The sequence below is a fragment of the Protopterus annectens genome, chromosome 6.part0 (assembly GCF_019279795.1).
Source record: "Protopterus annectens isolate FY-2018-M chromosome 6.part0, PAN1.0, whole genome shotgun sequence".
Taxonomy (NCBI): domain Eukaryota; kingdom Metazoa; phylum Chordata; order Ceratodontiformes; family Protopteridae; genus Protopterus; species Protopterus annectens.
In genome coordinates, this window is record NC_056737.1 from 14,830,452 (window position 1) to 14,852,546 (window position 22,095).

Below are 22,095 nucleotides of genomic sequence, written 5' to 3' on the forward strand. Positions count from 1 at the left end.
CTTGTTAATGAGATCCATGATAATCTAGTCCATGGCCTTGCAGATCTGAACATCTGCATCTCTGAACATCATTTACAACTGAATAAAGTTAACATCTAATGGAAAACCTTTCACAAGAATTGCATTGCTTTCTTTGCCTCTGTGTGCACAAAACTCTCCATAGACCTCCTCTTTAATGAATCATGAGAAATATGTATATTCCTTCAAAAATGAAAAATACTCAGTTTCTAATCATTAATAAAGTGAATAAAAATATGCACATGACAGGACAAATACAGAACTGAATGACAAGCTTAAATGACAGTTCTATATAAAACTGGTATGAAACATTTTGCTTTATTAAATTAATTGGACTGAAACACTAAGTGTGTTTAAAAAAGTTTTTTTCTTTTAAAAAGAGCACTTAAACTTTTTTTTTTGCAACGAACAGTAATGCTTATTACTCATACATAAAAATTGTACTTTTTACTGTTACAATTCAAAGTAAATTATTGACTTCCCATTTAGAAAGGCCTATTCAAAATGTTGATGTTCCTAATTTTTCAGAGAGAATTCTTAAAAACTGAACCAAAACATCGATCAATAGAAAAATACACATTAATCTTTAGTACAATATATAAGCCTCTATATTCCAAGTCATAAGTTATTTAAAAATTACTAAAATAAAATGAATGCATGATAAATACACAGGTGATTTATGCTTTACATTACTCACAACTGCTTACAATTATAGGCATTTGACATCATGGTTAGTTATAACATATAAACAGATGCAACTGCTTTGGTTTTAGAAGAAAATTTCTAGTTTGCACCAGAAGCTTTGCATTACTACTGCATTGATAAAGACACACAATATCCCCAGAAGTGCGTAGAGATAAGCCTAGTATAGCTTGCATAGTCAAGAGAATGTGATATATTTTGCTGTACAGTCTGCTAATAGTTGAAGAAATATCAAAAATATGGGACGTCTTTTGTCCTCGATCTGGAGACTCTTCTTTTAAAGCTGTACCAATACATTCACCTTAATTCTACTGTTGCTGCTCCACAAAATCTTTGCATATGCCTTTAACAATTTCAGGCACATGCTGATCTAGGCCAGTAAATTCTCTAGTAAAAAACACATGCGACTCCTTTGGCTCTGAAGCCATGTCTCTGAGATCTTCTTGTGGTGCCCAGGCAACGCCCACAGAAAATATTGTTATACCTGTAAAGAAATAGAAATGTGGATAAGTGCGATAAGGAAACAGTATATGACATGCATAAGCAAAAAAAAAAAAAAAAAACCCACTACTTTCAAAAGTGCCTTTCTAGTTTACCACGTAGTAGTTTCAGTTGTCAAGAGCTGTTCACTCTCCTCTGTATTAGTTAATTTGCCAGTTACAATTTTTCATTAATAGTGCAGATACTTTCTGCTATTCAACACTTTTTCCTTAGGCTTCACATCATCAGTATACTGTCCCAAGCACCACATTTTTAACTCAAATCAGGATGCAGAAGTTTCATACATAGTAATCTTTACCTGAGACTTTTTTAAATTCATTGTGCTATAATATAAAATAATTCAGCTAGCAGTAAATGTGCTTACATATGGAGACACGGATATCTATTCCAAAGGAAGGTCACTGGTCATTCTGTATCCTTATGGATTGGGGGTCAGAAGTGCAGATGGAAGTAGTCTCCCTCTCAACCCAGTTGTCTGGGCTTGGACCACTGATTCTACATGACTTCAGGATAGTTTAGGGTCAGAGTATATCAGCCTTTATGGATGTTTCCCTTACAGCATCGGTCAAAGGACTGTGATAAGTTTCCCAGTATGTTATTGCCAATTCAGTTCATACAGCAATGCCCTGCTTCTGCCTGCATGTGCATAAATGTCTGAGGTCTAATGTGTTAGTACATCAAGAATCCCTGGTATTCCAGACAGAGAGCATCTATATGAAGTTGAGTTCAGAAATATGGAATGTGGCAAACCAAGATGTTCATAGGTTCGTAGATTAGTACTAGGCTAACTGCCCTTGTGGGCCATTTTAAGCCTAGCCAACTACACCATGTGAGAATCAAACCATGCACCTTATGTTTGTAAGGGAAACACCTTAACCAGTATACCAACCTCCCACCCCTGGTACATTGGTGGGGAACCTGTTCATCAGCAGTAAAGGGTTTGGGATATGCCACTTCTGTTTCATGAATATTATATGTGTAGACTTTAGAGCATAGCACCAGTTTTACAAGGAATTCAGGGGAACAGATATAAAATCTGAGTCAAAATCAGGGAAAGTTTTGAGATAAAATCTGAGTCAAAATCAGGGAAAGTTTTGAGGTATGGTTTAGAGCATTTGAGTTAGGCCACAAAAAAGAGAAGTGAAGCATAAGGAACACAGAATTTCCAGGATCTCATGACTTCATGAAGATAGAAACTCAACCAACAATGTGCAGCATTGAACACCCAAAACTCTGAATATTTTATATAAAAAAAGTAGATGAAACGTGGACTAGAGTTTATTAAGGTATACTATAATAATGGCAGTTTTATGCCATGATCCATAACAGAAGGAATGGGCTGTGAAATATGGCTGGGCTTTGATTTTATTTATTTATTTATTTTATTTTACATTTGTTAACCGGGCTAGTCTGGCTGGATACAATGTCCATTTTCAGCAGAGGCCCGAGGAGAAAAGCTCCATTAACAGACTAGTAAATTACAATAAAAAGAACAACAATCAAAATAAAAATCAAAACAGAACCAAACAAACAAAAATATATAAACATACAAGCAAATAAAGGACAAAGTTGTTATTGGTGTAGAGAAATGCAGAGGTATTATAACAAGAAAATAACAATGGAGAGGCAACCTTCTTTTGTAATAATTGCTAGAATAAGACTGACTAGTAAGGGAAGAAGAATTGAAATAAACTGACATATAGAGAGTCAAATAAACTTTACACTATTTACAATTTAGAATAGAACAACTTTTGCCAGGGCACTAGTATAGGAACGAGATAAGCATAGAAGAGATTTGCATAAAGCTAGAAAAAGAAAAGATGACAAGATGCAGAGTTATAGCATGTAGTAGGAGCAAAAAGAGAAAAAGAAATTCTGCAGGTGGGTCAGGATAGGCATAATCAAAGGTTGAGAACAACCAGTAGGAGTGAAAAAGGGGGGGGAACTGGAAATAGGGGAATATTTTGCTGAGCTCAGTCAGGATTAGAGCATGGGCATAGCCAGTGGGTTTGTAAGTGGTTTCTTATTTGTTTTTTGAAAAGGTGAGATGAGCTTAGGGTGGTCAGGTATATGGGAAGTTTATTCCAATATGATCCAACAGTGTTGGCAAATAAGGAGTCACCTGCTTTATTGTGGGATTTGAGAGTAGTTACTAGAAGCTTACTGGCTGAGCGAAGGGAAGTGAGATTTTTATATGGGGTGATGAGGTTAAGTATGGGTGTGCTGGAGGGGTAATGTAGAATTTTATAAGTGATGACTAATTGTTGTAGAAGTATTATGTTCTGAAGTTCTAGCCAATTGAGTTTTTTTAGATTTGTAGATTGCTTTGATAATTCTTTTTTGTTTCCTGAAGTCAAGTAGGTAGGGGAAAAAAGTGTTAGAGATAGATACCATCTCCTAAACATATAGTGATAAGGTTTGAGTACAGTGAGAAGTAGAACAGAAGATATAAATGCTAGTAGATATTCGCCACTATATACAAAGCTATGAAACTTTAGACCATTAAGGTCCAAAAGAAAATGTCTAAGCTGTAATCGCTGCTGGTTCGCAAATACAAATGGAGAACAACTTGATATGGAAACTATGTGTCATGCTTTTGGCAGAGTTAAGGAAGAAGATGCTAAACTTTCATAAATGTGAAATGGGACACTTTAGCCAACAACTGTGGAGAGTGGTATGGTAATGAAATAAGTGTGGGAAATTCCAGAATGATGCAGATGTTAATGTCTATACTAAAAATTACAGGTATCATTAGCAGACTATGGATAAAAGCTCAAGGAACAGATGTGGCATTATGAGATAGCAAGTTAAATTGTGAGTCATGGACAATTTCAGAACTCAGCAATGTGTGTTAATGGAAATGAAAGATGTAGTAACCTGACTTGGATCTGAGGGATTTATGTAATGGAAACAGGAACAGGACAGGGAAGGTTTGTAGTGTAGAGTACATCATTTTCCAAATTTCAGTTCATTTTCTGACCTTGCCATCTATAACTACAAAATATATATTAGTTTCATCATTTGGACAATTGCTCCCTCAGGGAATTTTTGTCCTAATACCTGCTGACCATAAAATCATTCCCAGTCAGACTTAGCCCATTCATTTCCTCATATGAGGGACTGTATCCCAGTACTGTATGGGGCAGGAGCTGTTATAGAGGCAGCCATAATGTCTCCTTTTGCCCACACCAGCATCCTGGCAACTGAGAGTATTATCTACAGCCCTACCATCACTCTCTTGGTGGTGGGATGAGCTACTCATGTCACCCATGGGAATCCATTTTGCTTTTCCTGTTTACTCGCTGTTGAAGGTTGTGTTAACTAGATGAGCTGAAATACCACTCTCTGTGATGTTCTAAATGTATGAGGACACAGCTGGGGGATTATATCAGAAAACAGGATTAAGACAAGTCCATGTGTGAGAACAGGTGCTAATAACTTATACATCAGCCATAATATTTAGGTATATATGGATGAAGGTCAAATGGGTTAGGAAGGGATTATAAAACTGTGGTGGAGATAGGAAATGTGTATTTCAACTATGCGATATAAAACAATCCTTAGGTAAATGTGTGCTCCCTTCCACAGAGAGCGAGACAGAGAGAGTTTGTTGGTTTGAGTCCTGTAGAAGTACAGCTGTTTTGCCTAATCATTTCACCTCAGACATGAGGCTATTGGTTTTGTTGCTTTTTACAGAACTTGGATTTTGCATCTCTTGACTGTAATCCTGGCCTGTCTTCATAGTTTTTGGAACTTTGTTTGCTGTTCTAATTGGAGAGGACAGTGGCATTTCACAGATGCTGTGTTTTATCTCCATTTCAGAATTAGCATTTGAAATGTTGCTTAAACCATGAACATTGGACTCCTTTGATATGACACAGTTTGAAAAGGTAGAGCATGATTTAAACTAAAAGGTAGGTGTTAAATCAAATGTGTATCAATGTGTTAAATAAGTCAGGTCTGTATCAATTTCTTTAATGTTGTAGAGAGGGGATAACGCAAAGTATGCAGAAATTGGATATTAAATAAATATTAAGATGGGTTCATTACCTTCTTCCCTTGCTGCTTGAGCAGGACCACCAACATCATCATAAGACTGCCCATCAGTGATAATTATCAAGTAGTTTTTATGGGTTCCAGTTTTGAATGGTCCGAAGAGGAACCTGCTGGCATACTGAAGGGCGTCACCAGTAGCAGTGCCTCCACTCATGTAGTTGATTCGTCGGACAGCACTGATCAGATCATCTTTTGCGGAATACTCTGCAAATTCAATCTCAGTCTTTTGGTCATAGGTGAACTGCACAACCCCAACTCTGGAGCCTATGTCAGAAATCTCAAAGGCTGTTGAAATACTGACGATGAACTCGAGAACTAAACGGAAGTTGACTTCTCCCACACTGCTGGATCCATCAATAAGGAAGCCAACGTTGATGTTGTTGTAGCATGTCTTACTGCACAGCATTTGCTCACGAGCACATATTTTTTGCACCAGGGGTTTGGCATACTTAGTTGTACCAAACCAGCTAGGTATGTTGTAAGAGAAGAACCCATTGTTTCGGCAGACAATCTGTTGAGACAAAAGGCATATTTCTAGATTAGGTTTTGAGGGTATTCTGACACAGTTGGTGCATATTTAAATCTTACAGAGAATTCATAGTAACTGAAGGCACCTCAGTAATAAGCCACTCTCTCTCTCACTATTAACATGATTCTCAAGGCATCAACACATTAAAAGAAGTACTGGAGGTAGAGGCATAGCCAGGAGTTTTGAAACTGTGCACCACCTTCCAGAATATGTTTTCCCCCAGGTGAAAGTGCATGTTTTTCTATTAGCGCATCTTGTCAACACTGAAATAAAATAGGTAATGAGGTACTATGAAAAAAAAAATATTTAACAAAATATGTGACTTAAAAAAAAATCATTGCACAAAATTATTGTTACAAAGTGCATGCTAGGACATGAATGATGTCTGCCTGGCTATACCCTTGACTGACAGAATGGTATATGCAGGCGGTTTTCATGATCCAGTAGCAGGTATTATCTATAGTTTAAATATATGATAACTATACCTCATAAACTTAGCTGATCCAGTGGCATGAGGAAAGAGTGTTTTAGTCCTACATGTCAAAAGAAGAAACAGAAAGACTTTGGTATGGTGCCTGCGGGAATTTCCCTCCCCTTGAAGATAAAGAATATAGAAGCTAAATGCAATGCCTTGTTTTAAAAAATAACATCCATAGCCCTAAAAATGATAAAATAAAGCCTTACATGATGAAGGGGAAGAAAACAATTATAAAAATGTAGAAAACAAGAAGGAAGAAAATCGGAAAGAAGTGAAGGCGTGAGATAAAGTGGAGAAGGGAGAACAAGAAAGTACAGAGGAATCCAGAAGAACACGGATATAGAAAAGGTACATGAAAAGCTGAATAAACTATACAAAGAAGTGATGAAAATGAGTGTCTTACTACAAGATTACATAAAACAGATAAAAGACTAGGGGAAATGGAAAATGTATGAGTAACACACACTGATGTTATAGAGGCATTAAAGATGGTTGAAATCTAGTACACTCTAAGGGTCACAGAACTGGAAGCATCATATGAAGAGATAAAGGAGAAGTTAATTGAGATGGAGGACAGAGAACTGAGAAAAAGCTACATTTCATAGGTGTCCCCAAAGGAGCAGCGCTGAAAGATGGCAAGAGATTTATGATCGAGCACATGAGTTAATGAACTGCACTGCCTCATGAAAAAATATTTCTGAACAGGGTAGGTAGAATTTACATGGCAGCAGGGTTATTGGCTCATTACTCAAGACCAGTAATAATCAAAATACAGAGCTATCAATTGAAGTAACAGCTCATAACTGAACTATGGCAAAATGGAAAGATCATGTGAGTGGGTGAAAGAAGGATCAGGATTATGCAGTGGGGACAAGAAAAAAAAAGCTTGTCTAAACTATGTAAACAGTTAAATTTTTAAACATTGCCAGGTATACAAGCTGAAATTTTTTGAGTGTTTTTTTACCAGCTGGTCCATAAACTTTTGTGGAAGCCAACACATGCATTGAGGAGATTGACAGACACAGACAGTATATGCAACACGGTACTAAGGAGGATGGGAGTGACGGAGAGGAATCAACACCTAGACTTGGTCCAGTGAGACAGACACAAATAGCCCATGAAACCCTTGTCAGTTTTCTGACGGAAAATGCAGGAGAGAAAGAGGGAGATGGAAAAACAAAGCAAACGAATGAGGGAAAACTTGAGATGTGGCTGAAAAGAAAATGTAAGTCAGTAAACTGATGACCTCTCCACTGTCCAGATTTTCACAAAATGTCCACATTTTTGGCTCATATTTTTGGGGTGTTCCTCATAAAATTTGTGGTTTTCTGGCAAATCACTGAGATTATCTGAGGCTTGAAGTCACTAAATAATAACATACATTTCAGTTTCAGACATCAAATCTTTCAGAAAATGTATGTTAAAACAAAACCTGCCACTCTAGTAGCTTTATAAGAGCAATATTTAAAATATGTCCCTAATTTTGGTCCTTTGTCCCCCCATTTTGTCGGGCTTTGTCCAGATTTCTTGTAGTAACAGGTAGAGAGGTATGACTGATCATGCAGGAAAAGATTAAAAGTATGATAAGTAGTTTAAAGACTGTGAAGGACAAGAATAATCATGTTTTGTGGTGATTAATATGCAGAAAGACTGTGCATAAGTGTGACACTTGACCAGAAAGGAAAAAATGTTCATCAAAACTGATGTGATTATGCAGTAGGAGGAATAAAAGTTTGAATAAAATATTCAAAGACTATAATAGAAAATAACAAATCTGTTTTGTGTTGATTGAATGAATAATGGGCTCCATATTGAAATGTCAGTACCTGTAATGTCGAATCCCAACAAGTTAAAAAAAAAACAGAAAACTCAGGAATCCCGAAGATCACTGTTCTCCTGTAAACTTGTTGTTTTCAGGGGAGATAAACCCCAGGCAGCCCCCAACACACACACACACACACACACACACACATATATATATATATATATATATATATATATATATATATATATATATATATATATATATATATAGCAACTCTGAGATTGCCATGCCTCAGTGAAAAAGGGAATATTCCTAGAAATGCCATCTCAGACTTAGTATATATAACTCCAAATTTTGGCCAGTCTTCATGTTTCAGGTCTCACTCTACCAGGACCAGATATTTCAAATGGTTACCTGAGTAATGTTTTACAAGCCTCAATGTAAGAGGTAAGAATGTTAAATGTGCTAGTCTTAGTAGCATAAGTATAGCCTATTAGAGGCAGGAACTAAAACACTACCAGGCATAGTCATGCAAGGATGTGATATAACTTAAAAAGGATTGCACATAATACATTAGAGAATGGAGCTAGAGAAAAACTTAAAAAAGATAGAGTTTAAATAGCACTGGGGTGGGGGATGAAGGTAAGAGGAAATAAAAATGGATGGAGAGCGGACACATGAAAGAGAGTGGTTGCTGTTAAAGAGAAAATAATGGCGGGGGATGTTAAATGGGTGAGACTAGTTACCATTTAAATTGGGAGGATATGTAAAAGCGGTGGTAGTTTTATTATTAACATTAGCTAGGAAATAGATAACTACAAAGTGGACAACTAATCAGAAACCAGACATAGAAGAGTTATAAAACTGATGGAGGAACTGAAGAATATTGAAAGAGAAGATATGAAATAAAGACATAGCAAGAAGTAGGATGATTGACACACAATAATAAATGAGATGTATGATAATGTTATGGTGAGATAATTAAGGAGCCACAAACTGATGGTATCCTATGCTAGAAATTCTGGTTAAAGGGAAGCAGACAGAAGATAAGATCATTGAAGCTGTATCACAATGGGGCTATGGTAAAGTTGCAAATTATAATGCTGATTTCAGGTCATTGCAGTTCCTGGTTCTGGGTTGAGCTGGTTGTTAAATGAGCAAACAAATATGAAAATAATCAAAGCATACTGACCATCAGAAGAATTCAGTGCACCGTACATGGGGACTGCACTAGAGATTGTAAGGAAAGTAATTGTTAATACAACAGCCAAATATTAAAAAAAGGAAAAAAGAAAAAGACCACCCAGAACAGCTTGTGACTTGATTTCAGAAGAGCTGCTCTCAGTGTACTGTGACTTACTCTGGTATAAGCTTATTTTATAGGTAAGCCTTACACTAGAGTAAGTCACTTATTCCAAGAGCAAAGCTTTGGAATTGGGTCCCAGGTCTTAAGCAGCTTGCTGTCTGCTGTGGTCCTTTATGGAAGATGATGCAGGGAAGTTATCTGTAGGTGTACTCTCTAGTGGAGATTTGAGACTAGTCCCTGGCACAGAAAAAAATGATGTACATACACACACACTGATTTCTTTGCATGCATATGTGAGAATGTTTACTTCCTTGTTGAATGTGATGCCCTACGTTAGGGATGCATAAAGAAACATTCAGTACTACAAGGTCAGACAGCCATTTAAATATGGACTGCCATCTCACCTCTGGCACTACTAATTCCTGGTGGTTTGAGATTATATAAAAAAACAATCTTTTGATATACTGGTTAATCCCATGAATGTTACTAACTGATGGTTTTACATTGTGCGTACAAGTGTAGTGCTATGTTATAACATGGTCTATACAGCTCTGTATATATACTGTATTACAGCGGTTCTCTGTCAATATACCTCCTGCTAACTTACTTTCAGTTTACATTCATAGACTTTTTTTTTTACCATCTCTCTGTTCTTATATGTTCCCCATATTCTCTTGCTCCGAATCATTGTGGTCCTTCCTCCATCTCTTTTTATAATAAGCATTAACTTTTTAAATATAATATGACAGTTTAGTAGAGTTTTTCTATTTTCTTTTCCTTTTCACAGCCTCTGATCATTACATCCGAACCTGACACTGTATAAGCTCTGCCACAAGGGCCAACTCCCAAACATTTTCACTAAGAATTTTGTCTGTACAATGTAAGCAAATTTAACTGGAAGAACCTTGCCATGCATTATGTTCATCTAGTCAAATACATGTCTGCCTGTGCTGGAAATTAGTTTTTAACAGCCCCTTGACAGAATTGTCCTTGGTGTCTAAGGATCACTTACTAAGCTGGCCACTGTCTTTTCTTTTAACCAGTAGGTTACACTGTATATATCAGTTACTTAAACTTCCTGGCTGATAGGTTTCTGCATTCAGGAAATGAAAGGAAGCCAGTTCTACCTTGTACCTCTCTGATAATTGCTTTGTAATGGCTATAAACTTTTTACTCTCTGTTATAATTTGACATCATTATGTGTCTCTCTCTCAGCCTACCCTTCTATGGTTCAAATGCTATCTGTTAAATAAGTATTAGTCAGTAAAATGGCATACCACCCTCTCTATATACCTCCCAGACATCTTTGGTAAACCAAAAATCTATATCCTTGGTCCCCCTCTCTAACATTGTCATCAACACTCTCCACACATCCACACAACAAGCCTCCCTAATACAGTATGCAGATGAGTCTATGCTCATTTGCACATCTGACAATGCATCATCATCATCATCATCATCTGCTTTTTCCCCATTTTTTCTACATGGAATAGGGGTATTGTGTTAACTGTTGCCAACTCTCTTGATTCAGTCCCACACTCTTGCCTTCTTCAACACTTTCTTGACAATGTAGCACACCCCCCAAAAATTACTCAGGAGCTTTATCAGCAACTGGAACATGACTTTGTTGCTCAGAAATCATGCTCAAACCCTATAAAAAAAAAAAAAAAGTAACACACTTCTACTTTTTCCCCAAATCCCTCTCCCATAAAAAAAAAACAAAAAAAGTCCTCTCTCTTGATAATATAACCATTGAAGTCACTTGTCATAGCAAATTATTAGGGATAACATTGGATAATAATATTAAATTTGACATAAGAAAAAATCATCAAAAACTAGGGATGCTTTATAGAGCCAAAAACTTTCTCACTGACACAACTAAAGCTAAACTTGCCACTACTTATCTCTTCCCCACACTTCTTTATTGCACTCCCATCCTTACTAACCTTCAGGCATCACAAAAATCAAAACTAGGACAATGCTATAAAAAAGATGCTAAATTTGTAGCCAATACCCCTTTCAGAACCCGCCACTGTATAGTACTAAAAAGCCTAAATTGGTTTGACCTACCCCATCCACTAACATATACAGAGCTACTTACCATCTACAGAATTATTCAGAATCCACCTGCTTGTCCAGCAGTAAATAACATTCTACACTATCTTCCAAGTCAATGAAAATAATCTAGTGACCAAAACTCCTGTCTGTACACTAACCACTCAAACCTGCTGGGCATTGTCTGCACTTGTACCATGTTGCTAAGTCCTACAATTCCTTATCTATATTCATCAGTTCAAGACCCTCCCTCAAATTCTTCAAAACCATTCTGAAAGAACTTCCTAGCCAAAAGCTGTCTTAACTCCAAGATAAATTACATCCCTAAATGTGAACAAATACCTACTCATACCTTACATCTCCTTACTCTTCCTTCTTCGGTAATTTCCTTACTTCTACCAATTTCTCTCCCCTGCTTTCTCTCTAGGTATAAAATAAGCCTACTTTTCGGTCACTTTGTACTGCAATTCCTATTTGTATTATACTAAATTACCTTTAATTTCTCTATAAAATGGCTAAAATTTCTCTAACTATTAATTCATTGTCATATAACTTGTATCGATTCCTAACCAATGTTTTCATAGTTATTTTTAAAAACTAAAATTATTGTTCTTAAAATGTTTTGTAATACTTTGGAGGTTTTCTCCCAGGGCCTCCACCAAAAATGGCCCCTACCAAGTCAGACTTTCCTGGTAATCAAATATCAATAAATAAATAAATTAAATCTCCCTTGACTGAGCACTCCCCAGGGATGCCACAATATAAAGAGAAGGTAACTGACTTTAACAAGTTGGCTTAGGTGTTGGTGTCACCCGAAGGGTGTACAATATTTGTCAGCCTGGGAGGATATGGAAGACAGACCATGCTGTTTTGCCAGGGATGGTCTGCACCTGTCCCCATTAGGCTTCTATACATTGGCTAAAACCTTGTCCTCGCAATAGTGCCATGTTTAGGTATTGCCAGTCTGAGAAACCTTCTGACATAGAAAAACCAACATGAAAAACATTTAAGGTGTTACTCCTCAGTGCCAGGAACCTAAACTAGAAACTCCGCCACCTGCAGGCTCTCCTTACCCTGGGGAATGTAGACATGTATGCAGTTATTGAGGCACTTTTTAAAGCTGTGGACAGCATCCCGGCAGAGCAGAGCTGCAATGCATTCCACATGTTTAGATCACCTACTGCACAGGAAGAGATGAAAGGTAGAGGTGTCTCAGTTTACAACAAAAACATACACACCTCAAGGCTGGTCAGTCAGTATGAAGCTCTTGAGCTTCTCCATGTCCAAATTACCATAAGCAAAGCCCCATATCATAGCCTTGCAACCTATAGGTCCCCTCCATGATCCAGTAAACCACAACATACATTTAAATATACTGCAGATATTTCCCACTCAACCTAACATCATATTCATGTGTGACTGTAACTACTCTATTATAGGCTGTGAATCAGAAAAATACCCTAATATGAGTGTCCAGAAATTTCTGGACTTTATAAACATAACTGCCTTGGACCAGCTAGTCCATACATTCATTAACAGGGCAAACATATTTGACCTGGTCCTCATAAACATGGGAGAACACTGCACCATCCCTAGTGTACTGTCCTCCCTGTTCAGATTGGATCATAAAGGTGTCTTCTTAAAAATAAAAATAAAACCCAGAACACCAGCTAACCTTGGAACTTTTAGGAATTATTCTAAGGCAAACATCCTATTATTATGTGACACCCTGGCAAAATTCTAAGTCCCTCCAAACCCAGAGAACACCACTGTTTGTGTGGAATTGTTCATGGAAACTCTGTATAATCATATTAACAGCTGCAGAGAGACAGCTGTACCCACCTGTATCAAGGTTTGGACTAACTCAAAAAACAAGCCACCCTAGTGGAATCCAAACATCAACAGACTGTGCAAACAAAAGGAAGAAATTTAGGATGTCCAATGCCCAGCAAGATAAAAAAAAAAACTCCCTCATCAGTTTGAACAAAAAACTCATGGGGATTATCATGTATACAAAAGCCAGATTTGAGGTAGGAATAGCCTTTAAGGCCAAGGACAGTGACAATGCTTTCTTCAACTATGTCCACAACTTCAAAAGCAATACACAACAATGTAGTGATTTAACTATAAATGAAGCCACTTTTACTGAACTGGAAGATATAGCAAATCAACTGTTCAATAAATGTAGGTCCAATTTAGCCCGCCCCCCCTCAAGACACTCCTCAATAAATACCCCAAACCATAAATCCTCCAGCTATCACAAGGAAACATGTCCTCAAGGCACTCACCAAGGCCAAGAGTGCTCCATCAATGGGCCCCAATAATATCCCAGAATGGCTTCTTAATAGCATGAATCATGAACTGTTGGCTCCACTAGAATCACTATTTAACCATAACTTTCAAACAGGCTTTGTGCTGGTAGAATGGAGACAGCAATGGTTATACCACTGCTTAAGGGTAGGCCCTCTATGGACCTGGAAACTATCAACCCATAAGCCTGATTAGTCTAATATATAATGTTATGGAAAGGTTTAATCAAGGGCAGATCATGCCTATTCAAACTGGTGGACTTCAAGGTCACCAAAGCAATAGATGATGGCAAGATGGTACATACTGCCTATCTTCACATTGTGAAAGTATTCAACATAATATCCCACTTGGGCATTGCAAACAAGCTCACTGAATTAGTTATAAACCATTACATCACCCACTAGATAGCTAACTAGCTTACACATATAACCCAAGCAATTAGGAGGGAGTCTAACTCCATAAAAAGGCTGGTCAAAAATGGTGTGCCTCAGGGCACAGAAAATGGACTGGTCCTATTTGGCATCTACTTCTCTGAAGTCCAGGATAATGTCAAAGACCTCTGGCCAATCAAGTTCTCCAATGATTGCAAATTAGCTGCCCCCCCCCCCCCAGCTGACACATATACCCTCCAAGAAGGCCTGACACAGACAATAGCTGGTGCTGGTGTCACAGTCTTAAACTAAATGCCAAAAAGTCCATAATAGTATCTTTTGGTAAGACACCCACTCCAACAATTACTACATTGATAAAACACCCCTAAAAGAAGACCCAGAAGTCACGGATTTGGGAATGCATGTAGACAGTAACTTGGCCTTTGATGATAATGTGTATAGATTAATTATTCTGTGTTGCACAATTTATAAGCAAGGGTATGGTATTCAGAGCCAGAGATGTCATTGTTCCATTGCTCTCTGCCCTCATAAGACCAGTCATTGTGTAACATGCCCCTTTCAGTAACTACAAGAACAGGCATATGTAACTGGACCATCTACAGAGGTTACTCACAAAAATAATACATTGTTTAGAAAACAAGTGCTATGCAGACCACCTCAAAGCCTTGTCCTTCTTGTAGACTTCTACAGGTTGCTAAGAGGTAACCTATGCATGGTCTACAAAGCATTCTCTTATCCAGCCTTAATGGTTCTGTTGCACATCAATAAAACAAATAGTATCAGAAACACTTGATCTAGGGATCTAAACCTTACCTGAAAAATAAACAAGACGCATATTTGTATTCTGTTTAATCACTTGTATTCTGGATTTTTACTGTATTTTGGCTTTGTTGGAGCTTTTCTCCTCGGGCCTCCAATGAAAACGGGCTCACTGGTCCCAGTGGACTTTCCCAGTCAACAGACTGCAAATAAATAAATAAATAATAAATAAGACATGTTGGAGGAACAGGTATGTGTCTCAGAGGCTACCTCTATCTATGCAAAGAAAAGGTCTTACCTGCAGTTATTCAAGCAAAACTTGGAGCAGTGGATTGGAAATCAAATTTAACCTGGGTCTGGCAACTAAATCTCTATTAGAGAGAGCAAGCTTGTAAATACTCAACCACCCATTCCTGAGTTTATATACCGCTTACAAAACCCAAGGGACCAGTACCTTTCTAATATTCTTGGGGTGCATAGCTAAGCTTAGAAAGCCCTTTAGGATCATTAAAAAAGTACTTTCCTATGATAAGACTAATATTTACAATCAGTTTTTGACTTTAGTTTTTTTGCTCTGATTCTTGAGCTAAGAGGTTGGGAGGTCATGAGGTTGAAATGGGATGTACTGAATGGTTCTCACAAAAGTGCACTGTAGGTGATTATTTTTGTGTTTTTTTCATTCATTGGATAATTAGCAAGCATCTGACCAGTACACAGTAATACAAGGGTCTGTAATTGTTGGTCAGGTGTGTAAGTACTTGGTTCCTGCATCCCACAGTAGTAATGGTATAAAGGAAGGAATCAATTGTAGTAAACAGGAACATCATCATACAAGTAATTTTCTTTGGTTATGATCTTTGGTTTCCTTGTTTTGTTGAATGTTGACCATGTGTGATGTGCACAAGTTTAATTTTAATATTTTAACTATGAATACATTTTAATTTAACTTGTTTTTCCGCAGGCATGCAGGTATAAAATGCAGTGTCTTTGAGCTACAACAATTTGTCTGACACTTAGTGCAGATGAGTAAGGCTATTAACTGTTATTGATCTTCTTCTGGTGCTACAGGGTTTGATTCCCTCTGCCACCTTTTATCTTCTGTGTGACTCATTTCACCAGGCAGTACTCCTGGGCTGCTCCTGAAAAGGTACTTGCTTCTGGTAGGCTGTCCCATGCTGTTAACAAATGTGTTATAAACTTGTCTTTTGAATTCTTACAACCTTTGCTATATGGTGTTTCATGGCAATCGCAGTATATCTCTTGTAATTTAACAGGTTGCCAGATGCATTTTCAATACATTCCTTCCCTTACATCATGAGCAACAGCTCAAACTAAGTCTAAGAACAAAATTGGGAGTGTATACCCATGCAACTCAGAAAAAAAAAGTACAGTTGTGTACACCTACCATAAATGTAGATGTTCGAGTGTCTTCACTGTTGCAGTCATAACTGTAGGGTGCTCCTGCCGGCAGGCAGCCCGAGGTTGGCCAGAATCCCAAAGTCTGGGTCCGGCGTCGGCTGTATAAGCTAGTATCCTGACGTCAGGATGCCTTGGTACATAGCCCTCAGCCGACGCCATCTTCTCCAGCCTTTCTTGCCCTAGATGTCAGAAGTCCCCAACAAATCAAAAATGAATCCAACAAGGAAACACAAATACACCACAAATATGAGAGAAAGAGGGGATAGGAGGGAGGGAGCCCGACTGCAACAGTGAAGACACTCGAACATCTACATTTATGGTAGGTGTACACAACTGTACTATGTTCTTCGTGGTTTCACTGTTGCAGTCATAACTGTAGGGTGGAATCCCAAAGCAGTGTAGAGAGGAGGAGGCTTTAGATAGAAGAAGGGAGGCAAGAATACCCTGCAAGACAGCAGAGGCAAAGCCTGCCCTAGACTTAGAAAACAAGGGAGATTGTAGTGCTTGGAAAAGTATGCACAGAACTCCCAAGTGGCAGCTTCCAAGATATCCTTGGTAGGGACTCCTCTGAGGAAAGCAGTAGAAGTAGCAGCTGCTCTAGTAGAATGACTTCTAATGGTCCCTGGAAACTGTTTCCCATGATGAGTGTAACAAAATCTGATTCCATAAGCAATCCATTTGGAAATAGTTTGTTTAGAAATAGGTTTTCCAAGAGAACTGGAAGCAAAGGAAACAAACAATTGGTTAGACTTTCTGAAATCTTTAGTCTTGTCCAAGTAAAATCGTGAATTGTCTGTGCACATCCAATGAATGCAAAATCCTTTCCCTTTATTTTGAGGATTTGGAAAGAAAGTAGAAGGTGAATTGTCTGATTCAAAGCCACTTTCGAAATCACCTTAGGCATGAAAGTAGGATTGGTCCTCAAGGATACTCTGTCCTGATGGAAAATAAGGTATGGTTCCACAGCCATGAGAGCTTGCAACTCTGAGACCCTTCTGGCAGAGGTCAATGCTAACAAAAGAACAGTCTTCCAGGATAGAAATTTAATATCTGAAGATGCAGCAGGCTCAAAAGGAGGCAAAGTAAGTTTTTCTAAAACATAATTAAGATCCCAGGCAGGGACAGGAGGGGTCCTTGGAGGCAAATTTTTAGCCCCTCTCAAGAACTGCTTCACCAAAGGATGTGAAAACAGGAGGATCAGAACTGAAATGCAGAGATAGCAGAAGCATGAATCTTAATGGAAGAAAAGGAAAGTCCTTTAGATAAAAGTTCGAAGGTAAAGCAAAATAGAGGAGAGATCAGGAACCTGAGGATCAGAGCCCGGTCCTGCATCCAAATAGAAAACCTCTTCCATTTAGAGGCATAAGATTTCCTAATGCTAGGCCGCCTAGCTTCCAAAAGAACATCCAAAACTTGTTTGGGAAGACTAGAGGAAATCAAATTCCTTTGAAGAGCCAAGCTGCCAAAGGGTCTTGAGATTGGAATGTAGTAACTGACCCTGATGCTGGGACAGAAGCGAAGGATTCAGTGGAAGAATCCAAGGAGGCCCGAGAACAGGAGCTTTAAGGTTGGATACCAAAACTGTCGAGGCCAATTTGGAGCAATCAAGATGAGGAACTTGGGCTTGTCCTGCTTTATCTTCAGTAGTACCCGAGGCAGTAGAGGAAGAGGAGGAAGGCATATGCTGACAGGCTTCTCCAGCTGAAGGACAGGGCATCCACTCTCCATGCTGTTTTGTGGAAGGACCTGGTGCAAAAGCGGGCAGCTGATGATTGAGATGGGATGCAAACAGATCTATCTGGGGACATCCCCAAACTGCAGTAATCCTGTTGAACAAGTTGGTGTCTAGCATCCATTCGTGAGGATCTGAAATGTTTCTGCTCAGGCTGTCTGCTAAGAGATTCTGTTTCCCTGGAATGAATTGAGCCTGGAGATGCAGATTCAAATTTAGAGCTGTGTCCCATAAACCCATAGCTAGTCTGCAAAGGGGTATGAATGAGAACCCCTGCTTGTTGATGTACCACATGACCGTGGTGTTGTCTGTCTTAATTAGCAGAGGCCCTGGTTGTAAAAGGTTTTGAAGGCTAAAGGGCATTTTGAACTGCCAACATTTCCTTCAGATTGATGTGCCAGTGAAGATGGTCCTTTGTCCAGGTTCCCTGCTGGCAATTGTCTAGAAAGTGTGCTCCCCAAGCATAATCCGAGGCGTCCGTGGTTAGGATTTCAGTAGGCTGAGGGAGACGAAAAGGTTTTCCTTCGTTTAACGTGCATGGCCTGGACCACCAGAGGAACTCCTTCTGGAGGCAGGGGATCAGAGGAATCAGAATATCCAGATTGTGGTAGTGCTGTGACCATACACTTTTCAGATACCATTGAAGCTTTCTCATGTGAAGCCTTGCGTTTGGAATCAACAGAATGCAGGAAGCCATGTAGCCCAGAGCCTGCAGGAATTTCTTGCAGTGAGCTGGAGATAGAGTTGCCAAGGTGTTGAAAGTAGAAGCCAGCTGAGTTTGTTTTTCTGGAGTGAGGTAGGCCCTTTGTAAGGTTGTATTTAAGAGGGCTCCCAAGAATACCATTTGTTGAGAAGGATCAAATGTGACTTTTTTATGTTCACTGAGAATCCCAGTAGTAGGAGAAGACGTTGAACAAAGTCCAGATGTTGAAGCAGAAGATCTTTGCTGTCTGCCTGAATAAGGCAGTCGTCCAAATAGGGGTAAATCTGGATCCCCTGAAGTCTGCAGTAAGCCACTACTGGTGCCAGGCACTTGGTGAAGACTCTGGGCAGTAGATAAACCAAAGGGCAGAACAGAGAATTGAAAGTGCCTCGAACCTGCCTTGAACCTGAGGAATTTCCTGCGTTCTTGTCTGATAGGGATATGCAAATAGGCTTCCTTTAAGTCCAATGTCACCATCCAGGCCCTGAGAGAGCATTGAATTAGCTGTTGCAGAGTAAGCATCTTGAACTTTGGAATTTCCAAAAGATGTTTAACACAGAAAGGTCCAGAATAGGTCTCCATGAGTTTTGTTTTCTGGGAACCAGAAACAGCCTTGAATAAAACCCTTTTCCCATTTCCGAGAGTGGAACAGGCTCTATGGCTCTCATGGCCAGAAGAGCATCCACTTGAGTTAAGGCCTCTGACCATTGAAGTTTTGGCAGATCTGGCCAACCGTGAGTCCTTGGCAAAGTGTGAAAGTGGAACTTGTAACCTTTTAAAATCACGCCCAATACCCATCTGTCCTGGGTAATATGAGTCCAATTTCTGTAAAAATTTGGACCAGCTAGTCCATACATTCATTTGCAGGGCAAACATATTTGACCTGGTCCTCATAAACATGGGAGAACGCTGCACCATCCCTAGTGTACTGTCCTCCCTGTTCAGATTGGATCATAAAGGTGTCTTCTTTAAAATAAAAATAAAACCCAGAACACCAGCTAACCTTGGAACTTTTAGGAATTATTCTAAGGCAAACATCCTATTATTATGTGACACCCTGGCAAAATTCTAAGTCCCTCCAAACCCGGAGAACACCACTGTTTGTGTGGAATTGTTCATGGAAACTCTGTATAATCATATTAACAGCTGCAGAGAGACAGCTGTACCCACCTGTATCAAGGTTTGGACTAACTAAAAAAACAAGCCACCCTAGTGGAATCCAAACATCAACAGACTGTGCAAACAAAAGGAAGAAATTTAGGATGTCCAATGCCCAGCAAGATAAAAAAAAAAAAAACTCCCTCATCAGTCTGAACAAAAAACTCATGGGGATTATCATGTCTACAAAAGCCAGATTTGAGGGAGGAATAGCCTTTAAGGCCAAGGACAGTGACAATGTTTTCTTCAACTATGTCCACAACTTCAAAAGCAATACACAACAATGTAGTGATTTAACTATAAATGAAGCCACCTTTACTGAACTGGAAGATATAGCAAATCAACTGTTCAATAAATTTAGGTCCAATTTATCCCCCCTCCCAAGACACTCCTCAATAAATACCCCAAACCATAAATCCTCCAGCTATCACAAGGAAACATGTCCTCAAGGCACTCACCAAGGCCAAGAGTGGCTCCATCAATGGGCCCCAATAATATCCCAGAATGGCTTCTTAATAGTATGAATCATGAACTGTTGGGTCCACTAGAATCAATATTTAACCATAACTTTCAAACAGGCTTTGTGCTGGAAGAATGGAGACAGCAATGGTTATACCACTGCTTAAGGGTAGGCCCTCTATGGACCTGGAAACTATCAACCCATAAGCCTGATTAGTCTAATATATAACGTTATGGAAAGGTTTAATCAAGGGCAGATCATGCCTATTCAAACTGGTGGACTTCAAGGTCAGCAAAGCAATAGATGATGGCAAGATGGTACATACTGCCTATCTTCACCTTGTGAAAGTATTCAACATAATATCCCACTTGGGCGTTGCAAACAAGCTCACTGAATTAGTTATAAACCACTACATCACCCACTAGATAGCCAACTAGCTTACAGATATAACCCAAGCAATTAGGAGGGAGTCTAACTCCATAAAAAGGCTGGTCAAAAATGGTGTGCCTCAGGGCACAGAAATTGGACTGGTCCTATTTGGCATCTACTTCTCTGAAGTCCAGGATAATGTTAAAGACCTCTGGCCAATCAAGTTCTCCGATGATTGCAAATTAGCTGCCCCCCCCCCCCCCCCAGCTGACACAAATACCCTCCAAGAAGGCCTGACACAGACAATAGCTGGTGCTGGTGTCACAGTCTTAAACTAAATGCCAAAAAGTCCATAATAGTATCTTTTGGTAAGACACCCACTCCAACAATTACTACATTGATAATACACCCCTAAAAGAAGACCCAGAAGTCACGGATTTGGGAATGCATGTAGACAGTAACTTGGCCTTTGATGATAATGTGTATAGATTAATAAGGAAATTATTCTGTGTTGCACAATTTATAAGCAAGGGTATGGTATTCAGAGCCAGAGATGTCATTGTTCCATTGCTCTCTGCCCTCATAAGACCAGTCATTGTGTAACATGCCCCTTTCAGTAACTACAAGAACAGGCATATGTAACTGGACCATCTACAGAGGTTACTCACAAAAATAATACATTGTTTAGAAAACAAGTGCTATGCAGACCACCTCAAAGCCTTGTCCTTCTTGTAGACTTCTACAGGTTGCTAAGAGGTAACCTATGCATGGTCTACAAAGCATTCTCTTATCCAGCCTTAATGGTTCTGTTGCACATCAATAAAACAAATAGTATCAGAAACACTTGATCTAGGGATCTAAACCTTACCTGAAAAATAAACAAGACGCATATTTGTATTCTGTTTAATCACTTGTATTCTGGATTTTTACTGTATTTTGGCTTTGTTGGAGCTTTTCTCCTCGGGCCTCCAATGAAAACGGGCTCACTGGTCCCAGTGGACTTTCCCAGTCAACAGACTGCAAATAAATAAATAATAAATAAGACATGTTGGAGGAACAGGTATGTGTCTCAGGGGCTACCTCTATCTATGCAAAGAAAAGGTCTTACCTGCAGTTATTCAAGCAAAACTTGGAGCAGTGGATTGGAAATCAAATTTAACCTGGGTCTGGCAACTAAATCTTTATTAGAGAGAGCAAGCTTGTAAATACTCAACCACCCATTCCTGAGTTTATATACCGCTTAAAAAACCCAAGGGACCAGTACCTTTCTAATATTCTTGGGGTGCATAGCTAAGCTTAGAAAGCCCTTTAGGATCATTAAAAAAGTACTTTCCTATGATAAGACTAATATTTACAATCAGTTTTTGACTTTAGTTTTTTTGC

At 38.9% G+C, this 22,095-nt stretch overlaps 1 protein-coding gene across 3 annotated transcripts in view; it reads right to left on the reverse strand.

The window, feature by feature from the left end:
• Positions 1–317: 317 nt before the first annotated feature.
• COCH (cochlin) overlaps positions 318–22,095 on the reverse strand; it is a 382,700-nt gene continuing 360,922 nt past the window's right edge. For all 3 annotated transcript variants that reach the window (XM_044073810.1, XM_044073808.1, XM_044073809.1), the window contains exons 11-12: positions 5,272–5,788; positions 318–1,204 (exon numbers count right to left, since the gene is read on the reverse strand). In XM_044073810.1, coding sequence (XP_043929745.1) covers positions 1,029–1,204; positions 5,272–5,788 — 693 coding nt within the window. In that variant the 3' untranslated portion in view covers positions 318–1,028. The remainder of the gene's footprint in view (positions 1,205–5,271; positions 5,789–22,095) is intronic.